Source organism: Epinephelus lanceolatus, chromosome 12, assembly GCF_041903045.1.
Source record: "Epinephelus lanceolatus isolate andai-2023 chromosome 12, ASM4190304v1, whole genome shotgun sequence".
NCBI lineage: Eukaryota > Metazoa > Chordata > Actinopteri > Perciformes > Serranidae > Epinephelus > Epinephelus lanceolatus.
This window is the reverse complement of record NC_135745.1, coordinates 29,135,857-29,150,324: the sequence shown is the minus strand read 5'-3', so window position 1 is coordinate 29,150,324 and position 14,468 is coordinate 29,135,857. Positions and strand designations below refer to the sequence as shown.

At 38.7% G+C, this 14,468-nt stretch overlaps 1 protein-coding gene and 1 long non-coding RNA gene across 5 annotated transcripts in view; one reads left to right on the top strand and one right to left on the bottom strand.

The window, feature by feature from the left end:
• Positions 1 to 339: 339 nt before the first annotated feature.
• LOC144465099 (uncharacterized) lies at positions 340 to 3,478 on the bottom strand. Its single transcript, XR_013492454.1, has 3 exons — positions 3,335 to 3,478; positions 2,691 to 3,022; positions 340 to 2,232 (listed from the first exon to the last, which is right to left on the bottom strand). It is a non-coding gene; the product is annotated as an uncharacterized LOC144465099 (long non-coding RNA).
• A 5,802-nt stretch (positions 3,479 to 9,280) lies between these two features.
• LOC117271626 (CREB-regulated transcription coactivator 1) overlaps positions 9,281 to 14,468 on the top strand; it is a 33,409-nt gene continuing 28,221 nt past the window's right edge. For all 4 annotated transcript variants that reach the window (XM_078173218.1, XM_078173216.1, XM_078173217.1 and 1 more), the window contains exon 1: positions 9,281 to 9,448. In XM_078173218.1, the coding sequence (XP_078029344.1) occupies positions 9,323 to 9,448 (126 nt within the window). In that variant the 5' untranslated portion in view covers positions 9,281 to 9,322. The remainder of the gene's footprint in view (positions 9,449 to 14,468) is intronic.

The following is a 14,468-nucleotide window of genomic DNA, read 5'->3' as shown; positions in this document are numbered from 1 at the left end:
CCTTCTTCCACTGCTGTCATTCTATAACACTGACACAAAGCTATCTCTTCTTCTCTCTTTACCACGAGACCTTTTAAGGAATAAGACAGTACATCTGCGTCAAAGGTTTTCACATCCTCTCTGTGTGTCTCTTCTGAATAACTGATGATCCACAGAAGCCATTACCATAACAGGACGCTGACCTTTGCATGTTTTACAAGTGCCAGTGGTGCAATTCTTAAAGCTGTTTCTGAGCCACTACCATGTATTGCAATGTTTGTTTGAACATATTACATAAAATAACGTGAATTTTTGCAGTGTATGCTTTGTCTGCATTTACAGTATTTTATGGATAGCAAAAAAGGAAATTATTTTTTATATACTTTATTAATCCCAGAGGAGAAATTCAATTTTTCACTCTGTTGTCAATTACACACAGGTCCAAACACACACATGCACGGTTGGGGGGTTCGGTGCCTTGCTCAGGGGCACCTCGGCAGTGCCCAGGAGGTGAACTGGCACCTCTACCAGCTACCAGTCCATGCTCCATATTTTTGGTCCGGACGGGGACTTGAACAGGCGACCCTCCGGTTCCTAACCCAAGTCCCTATGGACTGAGCTACTGCCGCCCCTTGTCCTTATATTTCTTTTTTTGACATTTTAAGGACAATTTCAACAATTTTTAAAGTGACCACACAGAGCAAAATGACTTTAGAATTTTTTTACTCAGTCAAATCATTAAAACTCATATCAGTGATTTTTGAGCATTTCATATTCATTTACCCCTTGTATGTTTTTCAGTGTATTAAAAAGTAATTGGCATTCACTTATTTATTTGTATATTTACCTGTTTGTTAACTACATGTAGAACAAACAAAAATTAAATAATATTGTATTATGTTTTTAGAGCAAAATGCAAACCTGCTGATGCAAAAGAGGACAGCAGAAAACCCACATGACTTTACCACACAAGTGTGAAGAAATCACACACACACACACACACACACACACACACACACACACACACTCACACACACTTCTCCTCTCTAAAGGTCATAATAAAAAGTAATTTAATCTAACAAGAGAGAGCCATAAAACGATAAAACGATCAAATCTTATCAGAAAAATTATTACATTGGACTGTTGTCAAAATGTGGTTATGTGCGGAGGAGTGCTTCTAATATCATCTTTGAACTGTGCTAGAAACAGTAGCAATCAAATTTCATGGTCAACAGAACAAATACAAAAAACGTATACGTATAATTCCACTGCACACTTTACAGATGCAGCTCAGCTGATAGAATAAAATGTTGTATACTTTTGCAAACCGTCAATGTCTTACACTTGTACGTATCATATGTATCATATCAACATTTCTAATATGAAATAGTTCAGATTATATTCATATGAGCATAGTTTCTCATCAGCAGGAAGTAGGGATGGTGGATGGCGTGTGACTTTGATAAGGAGCAGCACACAGCAGCAGACCACTGTTAGATGCCAACAAAATTAATTGTTCTTAGCGAGAATTCATGACATTTCCAGCCGTGTTTGTAGCAGCCAAACCGGATCATTTTTAACAAGAGTTTTGGATTTTTCTAGCTGCATTTGTCGTGACCAAATCAGATATTTTTTAAATAAAAATTCAGGACATTTCTAGCCACGTTTGTAGCGACCAAAATTGCTTTTTTGAAGTGTTTGGGACATTTCCAGCTGAGTTTTCAGCGACAAAAGCAGGTATTTTTTTCATGAGAGTTTTGGACATTTCCAGCCATGTTTGTGATGAACAAACTGAGTATTCTAAGCCCAAATACATTTTCATAACCCTTATTAAGTGAAGTGTTGTTTGTGCATAAAAATAACCATGTTTTAACCACAGTTTCAACATATCGTCTACATATGAAACGTACAAATGTTGCACATCTTTGGTTTGCAGAAGCATAAAATCCTAACATTTATTCTGGCGATTGTCTTGACAAATGACGTACAACAATAAGATATATCTATTAAATACATTCAGACACTACAGCATTTGTTTTTGTTTACAGGTCGGCGGTAACAAAGAGCAGCAGCATATTTTTACCAAGAGCAATAAATGGAGATGGGTCCTATAATGTATCTGGAACAATATACACGTCTTCTTCTTGGGCATCTGGGAGGATGGAGAGGTTGCACGCCGGATCGTTGCTGTATATTGCATCATCTGGTGAATCACACTCCAAGTACACATCCTCTTCAGGTTCACTGGGAAACCTGCAGAGAAACAATAAGTGAAGCGGATAATGTTCCCATTATAATGCCCTTTTTCTGATGTAAAACCCACTGTGACACAAGGCAAGCGTTATGTAAATTGTGTGGATTTCCTTTTCCCAGTTTCTATTCTTGCTCAGTGAGAAACTCCCAGACTGAGTCATTGGCTGGCATGTTTGATTAATAGACTTTAAATTGTAGGAAAGAACAGAAGAAGAGATCACCTCCAGATGCCAGCCAAATTGTGTGCATACATTACAACAGGATTGTGCAAAATGGGGAAATTCAAACCACGCACACAGTGTTTCTTCATCTGTTTCCGTTCGCATCTCTTTTTGTGTCGCTGTGGTTTCATAAAAGCCATTTTGGCCTTAACATTTCCTCTAAGATGGTGTAAACTGGGCCTTTCTGATAAGAGAACCTTTTCTAATGACTCAAAAGGTGAAAAGAATTCAGCTTACCTGCTCGTATTTGCTGCAGGCCTGTTGGGTCCAGTTCGATTCAGGTTTTCATATATAGGGGTCTGTCCTGCTGGCTGTTCTCTGATCATACTGGTGTAGTGATGGGAATCATCTTGTGGCGTCTCTGTATAGTCCTCCTTTTTCTGGCTTCTTGTTTGTAACGACTCCAACATATTCCTCATTTTACTGTGGTATTTGTACACGATTACACCAACTACGATCGCGAGGATTAGAAAGAAGAGTGTCAGCCCAACAGCCAGGCCTACAGTAGAGCTGGAGGCTGGGCATGCGGTTTCATTTCCATGGACACAAGTGGCATTGACATTCATGATCTGCAAGTGTAAAAGTTACAGAATCAAAGTGAGTGATCGCATGGCATTGTTTAAACAACATTTCCTGATTATGTATTTAGAAGTTTTAGTTGCTTATTATTGCTCACAAAGGTATAAAAAAATACACTGTTTACGTCATGGTAACAGTTATCCACTTATAATTAAGTCTTATTATACCCAAAGATTATTTTTCAATAACAAGGTATTAAACCTCACAATACACTCCAGAAAATGCTGTAAAAAATAATGCCCTTTAAGCCAAGTCAAACAGTTTTCTGTTAAAGTGTAGGTCAATAAAAACAGTGAACGTACCATGCAAGGCTCCAACGCTGTGGGTCAAGGTCTGTGTTGTAAGTGAAGTCATGTAGTTTGTCTTTAACACCTCACTCATGCAACGGTGAAGTTCCCTTTTATTGAAATCATGGAAGTGGGCAATGAAAGCGCTGAAACCAGAAGGTTTCCTGTAAAAGCTCTTGCTGAAAATAGACAGCTGCTGACAGGAGATGAATTACTGTTATATTTATCTCATGACTCAATACAGATATTTCCAACCTGCACACTGAAATAGTTGGAGCTTTAACTTGATTGGATATTGTTTTATGATCAAATAATTACTTGTGAACCGTAGAAAGTTTTGGCTGAGTTGGTGTTTCTTACTTTTTGTTCTTACCCCAAAAGAGAGTTAGGTTGAGTTTAATTCATCCTCTCTGCATTACCGTTTCTTGCTAAGTAGGTGCTGAGTTTATAACACACACACACACACACACACACACACACACACACACACACGATTAATGGTAGTTTTTCTGAATTGAGGAAAATATAGTACGACATATGCCCTTATATCAAGAATAATGCTGTCATATATGTTAACTATAAGGCAATATATTATTATCATGTGATATATAAAGATATAAGTCTGTGACATATATGAAATAGCCATAGTAAAATTTGTTTATTCACATATATTAAAAATACATATGTGATGAAGTTTTATGTGGTAATGGTGTGACTATATAGGTTAACAATATATATTTAATTTATGTATGCAAGTTAAAAAAAACACAAAAATTCTGAATGCTTTTTTTTATTAATTCTTAATATATATGTTTTTCTTTTGTATTTACATATATAATATCAACATGTATCCCACATCAATTAAAAATAAATAAATAATTCAATTAACAAATATTTAACTCATATGCATACACACTATACTATTCAAAAAGGACATTTATATTTCTGTGTATATTACACATTTATACAAACACGTGTGTTTTATGTATGAATAATTTTATATGTGACTAAAGTGGTAGTAAATGTATTATACATACAGATTTGTATGGGCCAGACATATGTGTCAATATATAAAATTGTTCCCGTTTCTAACAGGTTTCATATACGGTTTGTACATATATGCTTTTACTTCCATGTACATGTATTATTATTCAGTTCAATATATGTAAATATCTTAGCTACATTCTCATATGGGAGTCCCCCAGGGAAGTTACTTCGGACCATTACTTTTCTAATTTGCTTCAATGATATGCCACTTATTTTAACAAAGCCAATTTAACCATGTTTGCTGACTACATCATTTTATCGGCAGCTACATGGCTGAGTTACATCATATACTGGAGGAAGAACTAATGTCATCAATCAGTTATGTCTCCTAGGGCAGCTCCATAGAGAGTCAGTGGGGCTAAAATATTGGGGCTCAAGCTTGATGAGCAACTGTCCTGCAGAAGTGACATTATCAAAATGGGGTAGAGGGATATCTGTTTTGAGAAGGTGCTCCTCATGTCTTAGTCCAAGTTGCAATGTCTCATCTTGATTACTACTCAATAATCTGTCAGGAGAGCTGGCAAAGCTCCAGTTGGTGCAGAGTACAGCAGCAAGATTAGCACTCCACTGGTTGATATAAATGAAATGCAAACTTATCTCACATCTCAATATCTCAATTTTGCTATGAAATATAATTTGAAACAAACACAAAAAAAGGTTTTAAGAAGCACTACTGGTTCTTAAAGATAGTCGTGATAGATAAATTAGTAAATTAAGCTTCCTTTAATTTCCCTTTTTGCCATATGGATGTTTAGAGGGACTAGGATTGTTAATTTTCTTTTAGTTTTAATTGTTAGTGCACGGTTTTGATGCATTTTTATAGTTGTAATCAATAATAATGTACTAACTTTATTGTTTACTATATCAAGCTGTACGTATTCTAGGAGGAGTTTATGTTTATAATCTCAGTAAATAATGAACACATGCAGATAAAAGCAAGTTAAAGTTCAGCCAAAGTTAAAATGGTGTTATCTGTCATCTGCATGCCTATCAAGCTACATTAATAAATGATATGAGATACTGTCATGACACTGTTGAAGTGAAACTGTGCTACCAACACACTCAGAGATAAACAGAGGCTTGTTGGTTCTCTAGTTCAACAGGAACTTTACCTCCCCCTGCTGTTACTTTTACCTCCCACATGCAGACAGAAACAAGCCGTGTTGTTACATTACCTGTGGACAACAATTCCCACCATTAATGTTCTGCAGTATTTAAAGGAACGGGGATACTAAGGGGTAGGTTAATGATTTGCACCATCACTGTCTGCTTGTTTTCTCACTGCTGGTTCACAGAAGTCACACATGTGAAGGTGTGAGGTGACATGAGAGACAGTTTGCTGAAGCAGCATCTCACACCATATAGTATGAAAGTAGCCTGAGAGATATGCAGGCATCCTATGGTGGGTCCATCTGTCGCCTTAACTCCTCATCGATCCTTCACACCATGCTGATAGATAGATGCCTCCTCTGTTGCCCAGGGTTTCCACATTGCAGCTATTTAAATTAAATGTTATATTTTGTGTTTTATCTTCTCCTAATTGAGTATGCTGTCTAAATAATGTTGACTTGATTGGATCCTTTGGGTTTTAAAATGTGCGTTTTAGCAAAAAAGGGCAGGTTCCTATGTGTATTTGATCAGAAAATGATTTGTATTTTGGGTTAACATTATGATTTGGGATAGAGAATAAAGTCAGCTGTTGTTGATGACATGAAAATGTTATGTTTAGGAGAAAAGCTGAATCTGGGCTTTGCGAACAAAGACAAACAGGTCTACTTCTATTACAGTAGAAATGGTAGTGAAGAATAATCCACATGATAAAGGCTTCACTGGTGAACTTTCTACACTCACACATTGGTGCTCACCGCAAATAATATTTTGTAACCCAACGTGGCTGAAAATTGTGATTAAGTGGTACGAAAAGAAAAAGACAGAACCAACAGGGGACTTTTCAGACTTTCAGTTTAAACTGAAAAGGTGAAGTGAAAGTTTCTCTCTCTGATGCTTACTAACTGAGGCCTCTGAGATGTTGCTGCTAATGTTAGTGCAGCGTGTTTGCATATGAGATAAACATTAACACTATCTGGCGAAGGACAGCACGATACAGGAATCCTGCATGACATGTGGTTTCCCTCATTTCAACAGGCCATTTCAAATGGGCTCGACTTCAAGGCTTCCCTCCCTGAAGGCTTATTCAGCAGTGAAAGAATAATCCTGTGCACAGACTCCTTCCCTCCACCTGCCCTGGAGTCACTTCTTTTTCTATGTTACCATGGTTACTTTACAACCAAATTACACTCTCCTGAATGGCAGGTGAAACAGCTCCACTGTGCCTTGAGTGCATGTAAAAACAACAAAAAAAAGAAACAATCATTGTAGGTGTGGCGCTTGAGATGTTTTATGTGTCTTAATTTGAATTTGCATGTGATCCTGATGTGTTATATGACAACACATCAGGCTCACGGGCCTCTTGATGTTGTGCATGCAGCTGTTTTAATGGGTTACAGTCTGCTGCCGCTGAAAATGAAACTCACACTGCAGTGAGGAAACAAGAACGGGCATGCAAAGGTCTTTTTGTCCTGACTGATGCATGATTTAATTCAATGGGGGAAAGGCTTGACAGAAATACCTCTCTTTCTCTCTCATCTTAGAGCTTGTTCGTCTCCACATGAGTAAGTCTCTAACAGTACATTCACCTTTTGATTCTATTCATCTTGAGAGCAGGGGGAGACACTGTTGTGACAGGTTTTTATCTTCAGTCAGCAGGGGTGCACATACAACTCCAGAGGAGGCAGACACTGACACTTTCTGCCCAAATGTCACAAACATTTAGGCCAAACCAGGCAAGAAGGGCAAATTATTTTCCATGAAATAAAAAAGGCAAGTAACCCGAGTGAGGTTCATACTTGAGCACATCCCCAGTTTCCTCACAACCCCCCATTTAGGTGTAAAAAAGGTTGTCAGAATCCACCATCTGGTGCCACTAACCATCATGTTCTAACAGACTTGTCACACTGTGTGAGAGCATCACCTCAGTGCCAAAATACCTTGTACTGAAATTCTACTACTAATACCAATAATCATAATTATGATAGCAATAATAATGATGATGATGATATATATAATAATAATAATCAATAATGATAATAATTGCCTGTAATAACTATATTAATAATAGTGTATCCTGGTGTGTGACGTCACTTGTTACATAACAGAGACAAGTACAAATTCTTGTTTTTCTCAAAAAGTGAAATTTGCGGTTGTTCCGCAGTCCAGATGTGCGGTGCGCCTCCACAACACCCCCGCGCAGCGACGTGAGCACGCAAAGCTTCACCCAGGCTGCTGCGTCAAGTCAGCCAGAGACAGCTACGTTGATACCGGAAGCCACACAATACTGGCTTCAAAATAAAAGTATGTCTCGCTAAATTAAAAACACAACAGACAGATGATCAGTTACAGTGTTGATAGGCCCATATAATCAATCAATTTAATTTATTTGCTGAAGAACTGAATTTATTTTTACATTATTTTTAGATAGTTTATTATATTTTCTACAACTTTTAAAATGAAATCTGGAACATACCTATCACATGTAATCAGGGGTGTAGCACCAACTTCTGGGCCCTGTGCATAAGCAGTCTCCGTGGGCCCCCACCTGCCCTCTCACAAACCTTTTTAATTATTTTTCACAAAATCAGTTTTCTTTCTTTAATTCTTTTCTTTTTCAGAACTCCTATCCCAGTTTCCCTTTCCTGGGGAAAGACATGGCAGTGTACGTCAGTGCTCCGGCAGCAAAAGCAGTCATCCACTTTTAGCAAAAATGCATTAACAGACATGGATACTGCATTGGTGGTGGGACTCCATTTATTCCTATGAAAGTGGCGCATGAAGCCAAAATCACTCCATGTCTGCAGTATGAAATTACCCGGATGATCAGCGCTGCCTTCTCATCGCTGGGCCCATACAGCAGGTGCACTACAGACTTACGGCTGCCAAACCATGGCTGAGTGGCTGACTACCAGTTTAGGGCTCTTCAAACTTAAATGGGGATAAAATATTTTAATCTTGTAGCTCTTTTAGACTTTCCAAATGTTATCGGACCAAATGGATTAGATCTGATTTATACAGACCTCTTCTATGGGAAAAAAGTCTATTTGGACCTGATGGCATCACATAATGGACCTCAGATATTTCAGTACCAATGTTTGGCCACTATAAAAATTGGCTTCAAAACCCAGCGTACTTTCTGGAGGCCTAGCATTTAGAAACAAATCCAAGTGCAGGGGTGGGCTAAACCATTTTGTCCCTTGAAGGGGTGAGAGGGGCCAAAGAGATTTTCCACAATTTCTTACACAAAGTTTAGTCTTTCGACTGAGTTATTAAGCTAATTTTGATTTTAGTTATAACACTAATTACTACAAAATAAAAGATTGCAAACGGAAACCAGACTTTTCATTTCAGGCTTTTCATGCGACCCCTCCTGTTGGGGCCATGCTTAATCAGTTCCACTTTCACCCTACTACTACACCTTTGTATGCAATAAATGTATTCATTGAGGTTGAATTTATTACAAAAAAATGAAGGTTCGAAGGTTGTTTAAAAAATTAAAAGCTAAAGACATATTTGGCATGAGTTGGGGAAGACCAAAACAGACATCAGGCTAAATGTTTGTAAAGTAAGAGTAAAAAATTGAAAAATAAATAAATACATAAATAAATAAATAAAATAAAATAGAATAAAATAAAATAAAATAAAACTAAATAAAAATGAAAATAGAAATAAAAATAAAATAAAATAAAATTAAATCAAAAAGAAACAAACTCGTGACAAGTTTCAACTGCTCTTACTCTGTGGTGTTTTTAATGCATATCACCCTCTCTAACCGGAAGTGGCGCGTGCTCACTCCACGCCTCTTGACACTGACCATTGAAGGAAAACGGAGCAGAAGAGCGAAACATGGCGACTTCGAACAATCCGCGGAAATTCAGCGAGAAAATCGCTTTGCATAACCAGAAGCAGGCGGAGGAGACGGCGGCGTTTGAAGAAGTGATGAAAGACCTCAGCATCACGCGGGCAGCGAGGGTAACGACACCGCTTTGGGTTTATTTTAATCCTCCTCCACCTCTTCTTCGTTTGTTTTCAGCGAGCTGTCAAATAGGCATTTGTAGCGCGAGCTGCACGCAGCCACGGCAGCATAGGTAAACAATAACAAACGACGCTTCCTACCAGCTGTGTCCTCTCTGTCCCACGGCTGACAGCCGACAGAGCTGGCGGGAGGTGACAGTCCTGTAGTGGGGATATGAATGACAGGGACCCTCGTCCGAAAAAGTTATTACATTTTTTGTCCCACGCAAGTGGAAAGCAGAGGGGCGTGCATGCGTATTTGACAGCGCGAGTCCAACTGCAGCGATGATTTCTCGTCTCGTGCTCTCAGATAAGAGGCGATTAGATAAAACGATGCTACCCACTACAACAGAAATACACACATTATTTATAATGTTAGATAATTCGCAGTGTGTGTGTGTTGTGTGTGACAGTGATATACGGTGAGGTGTGTGTGCACCGCGGCTTTGTAAACTTGTCTGACAGGTCTTCAGGCCTGCGTGTACTGCAACATGACATTTACACTAAAGATGAAGGCTAGCAGATTATGTGGAAATTTAAGCCACATACAGCACAGGCCTCCAAAATAAATCCTCCGGAGGCAGGGCTTCAGTGTAAAGCATGATGGGCAGACAGGCTATATGACTGTACAGCAAACATGGAGCTGCTGCAGTGTTTGTTGTGTGCTTTAATGTAAAATATATGGAATAATGATGTGCAGAAATATTAGAATACATCCCTGTTGTCATCCTTTGATATTGAGCTGCCAGGATTATTTTCAGTTGAAGCATTTTCTCTTCTCTCTTAAAGGTTAACAAAGGTAGTTTTCAACCTGGAGCTTGTTTACCTGTGTTTTTGTGTCTGAGTGACTTATGGGAACTGCAGTTTTTCATATTGGTCCAGTGATGAATGAGATAGCTTGCGGCCAACAGCAACGAAACTTAGAATTAGTAGCCTAGGCTATTAAAGTGTTTAAATCACTGATGTCAACAGGCCTTTATTTGGGACAGGCTTTTAATTAATTCCTTTTAGAGCCCGGTCTCACTCCAAAGTTGTTCGAAATTCGGCGCTTGGGCAGTGACTTGTGGCGTCAGAAACCAATGCAGAAAGGCATTCTTTGACGTCGGCGTGATACGTGGCTGGTTGCTGTAATAGTTTAACGGCGCCCGGGGGCATTAGGGGGAAACGTGGCGGGACAAGGACGAAAGTCCGACTGGGGTGGTGGATTATAAAGCCAAAATGAGTTCTTTTCTTCCTAAAGCTAACCACGTGTTTTTGTTGTTGAAGAAAAAAACATCAATTCGTGGAGTTGTACCGACGTAGTGCGTTTATTTTGAAAGAGACTGTATGCAAACGTTAAATTTCCTGTGAAAACGGAAGTGTATTTTGAAAGAAGACAATGCATGTAACAGGCAGAACTTGACACGGTGTCCCAGAACGTCAACATTAATGCACCCAGGGTACCTTGCACGTCGTATCTGGACGTGGAAAGTCCATGACCAAGGAAATACAATCTAACTGTTTATTTGAACCAGTATGATTATTACTTGCATGAAATTTAGGCTTTGAAAAACATATCAATTACAAATCATTCATTTAATCGAGCTCCGACAGACGAGAGAGCGTCATGATTAGCTTTTTACAGCACTCGAGGATTGTGGCACGCGGCAACACTTTATGCTGTTACAGTAATATTCACAACTTGGATTAATTTTTATGAAAAAGCCTTTTGATTCTTTTGATCGGTGGACCCTTATAGACTTACGGAATATGAACAACTCACGAGGTAATCAAGGAATGGACACATATTCTGACTTTATGACAGTTTCAGAGGGAGGGAGTCACCATTTTTTTTTCATCATGCTGGTAAATCTGAATAAATTATGGTCTTCTTTGGTGCTCATGGTTTCAGTAAAATGAACTGAACGATTGAATTGTGGAGAATCTAAGTGAACTAACAACGTGTAGCATCTCCATATTGACAAAACATTTATATCTGTATGTGCGATTTAAACAGCTATCTAACATTAGCTCAAGACTGTAGCCAACAACTCGGTTTTATACATTCAAAGAACTTATATAAAGATTAACTGCTCGGGAGCCAGACCAGGCCTCTAATTGAGACAGGCCTTTATTTGGGACTAGGCTTTCAATTGAAGTTTTATGGTATTCACTTGGGGCATTTTGCACCATCAACTTACTTCCACTAAAAGTGTTTGTTTTTGCCACTGACAGGCTCAGACTGTTATTATATAAGTGTCTGACAACATAATGGAAAGGATCCCTACAGAGGAAAACCTTTTTGTTTAACCAGAAACAACCCTGAAATCAGTATCACCAAACCCACCAGATTCCATTTAAATAAACACTAATTTTAGTGTCCATAGAGCCAAACTATTTTCACATCTAACTGGATGAATTAAGGGTTTATTTGAACCAAACCAGAGTTGGTGATTGTTGCAGTGGTAGGAAGGAGGGGTGAGGGAAAAAATCGACACTGCGTAGTATTGCGATATTTTTGTGTGGCAGCATCGTATCATCACACAGTGCCAAATATCGATTTATTTTGTTGTATAAATTATTAGTATACAAATAATACAAATTAAACTGATGTAGCCTACTAGAATAATACAATCAGTTGCTTTTTCAGTCCACTAGATACATTTTGCTGCAAAAACAAAATTGCTGAAGTGAGATGAGACTGGAAACCTTTGTTGCTTAAGTTTTCATTTGGGGACGTATCTTACAGTTGAAAAAAGGTAATAAATCACAATATATTTTATCGTAGGGCTTCATATTTTGCTCTATCGTTTATGTCATCGTGATGCAAATTACACTTTTTACGGCAATATTTTTTTCGTCATTTGGAGTACAGCCTTAGTGTTGAGCGGAGGTGTGTGGGGGTGTGGGCGTGTTTGTGTTTTAGAACATACTTTTTATTCATTGGATTAAAATGTGCTATATCGGGATAGGTATTGTTATCAGGATATGAGATGACCTATATCGGGATATGAGATTTTGGTCATATCGCCCAGCCCTATGTTATCGCAATACTCAGCATGTTGCAACAATGTAGCATTGTGACTATAGTCGATAATATCATATCATGGATCTTCTGGTGATTCCCACCCCTAGTAGGAAAATAAACCAAAGATGGCTTTTGTGACTTTTATTGTGTTTCTTTCGACTTTGAATGAAGCGTGTTTTACAGTGCTAAAATTACGGTTTATTTAAATGGCGTCTGGTGTGTTTGGCGATTGTGATTTTGGGGCTGATTGTTGTTGAACAAAACGAATCTCACTCTTTAACACAATCTATCTCTGTAGGGATCCTTTCCATAATGTTGTCAGACAATTCTTAGAATGATCTAAGCCTGTCAGTGGCAAAAACAAGCATAAATTGACAGTGTACAAATGCCTTGAGGGATTACATTGCAGTCTGTTTTTTCCGCTGCTGGCTGCAGCCCTCTCGCTCAACACTGAGCAAACTTAAAAAGTTGTTGTTCCCATTAGTCAGACACAGAAACATGAAAATAGCCTCCAGGTTGAAAAATACAGACGTTATTGTTCAAAATTGCAAATTCAGTCAGACCCACAGGCTGTAACAGAAAAAGGCCTCCATGTCTTTTCCACAGGAGACGTTTTGCATGTCACAGTAGAAAAAACTCAGGTGTAAATAATAAACACAAAGGTGGCTGAGTTCCATTTAGCTGCTTTGGTGCATGCTGGCTCTTTAATGGCGTTAGGTTACTAGCAACACCTGTGCTTTGCCTACTTTTGCAAGTCAAGATGTCTGCTTTGGAAAAAGGCCTGTTTTTTGAAGCTTTAGCAGATGTGTGGATTTTGTAACTTATTTTATTCCATTTCTGCCAAATTATCCTCCGTAAATCCTACAAGTCTAGGCATGTTAGTCAAGCTAATCTTGAGTAATTGGTTTTGTTTTGTATATTTTATTTTCATTGAATGCACTGACAAATGGTAGGAAGCTCTTGTCTGAGCCAAGTTGGACCTGTGTGAAGTGGGTCTCTGGTTTAGAGTTTCACCCTCTTCACCCTCTCTGCTTCAGCCCCTCCCTGTCTGTCTTCTCTCTGAACCTGTCTTGCTGTGGTTAAAAAGATCTGAATTGTTCTCCTCCTGACCCTGAAACGTTACAACACGTAATCCTTTGTCAACAGAGTAGGTATGATTGTGGTTAAAGAGATGCACTCTGAGGTCAGAGGCTTATCAAAATACACCAGTCATGCTGGCGTAGTAATTGTTATTATTAGATTTTCTTCCCTGCCAACAGTGAGCAGTGGGCTTGCATGAGAAAATTTAATTGACCGGTTATGGGCTTTCTAATGGGAAGTGGAACTGGACGTTGTTTTAAAATGAGCATTGTTGTAAGGCTTGAAAGAGTTTGCTTTTGGAGAGTCAACCCTGCGCACGTTCGGTCAGTGCTGAATTATCTTTGACGTGCTCTGCTTCCGCCTGAAGCATCGTGTCACATGCAGAAGTTATTAAATTCTCATTGCACTGCTGTGATGACTGCTGCTAATGTAGCATCCTGCATCAGACTTTGCCAGAAGACACCTAGCGTCAATCTCAAACAGGTGGTTAATAAAGGAAACATCAATTAGCACTGTGGTTTTAGTGTTGCCGTCTGTTGAACACCATCACAGAATTAAAAATACCTACATGGGAGTAAGGTTGGATTGCTATAAAGGTGTGTAAATGCCTCCTTTGCTCTATTTGCTTATGTTTTTGCAGCCATTATGATGACATTATGGACTCTTGTTGTCGGCCTGTGGTGTGTTTATAGCCTGTTTATTGCTTTTTTTTTGTTTGTTTGTTTGTTTTTTTGCTGGAGCCTGATTTTGCCAGACTGAGAAACAGAGCTGCGGTTGAATATTTTTCAAGGAAAAACAAGGCAAAAGCCTCTGATTCCAGCTTCTTAAAGGTCCAGTGTGTACGAATTAGGGGGATTTAGTGGTATATAGTGAAGTGAGTTGCAGATTTCA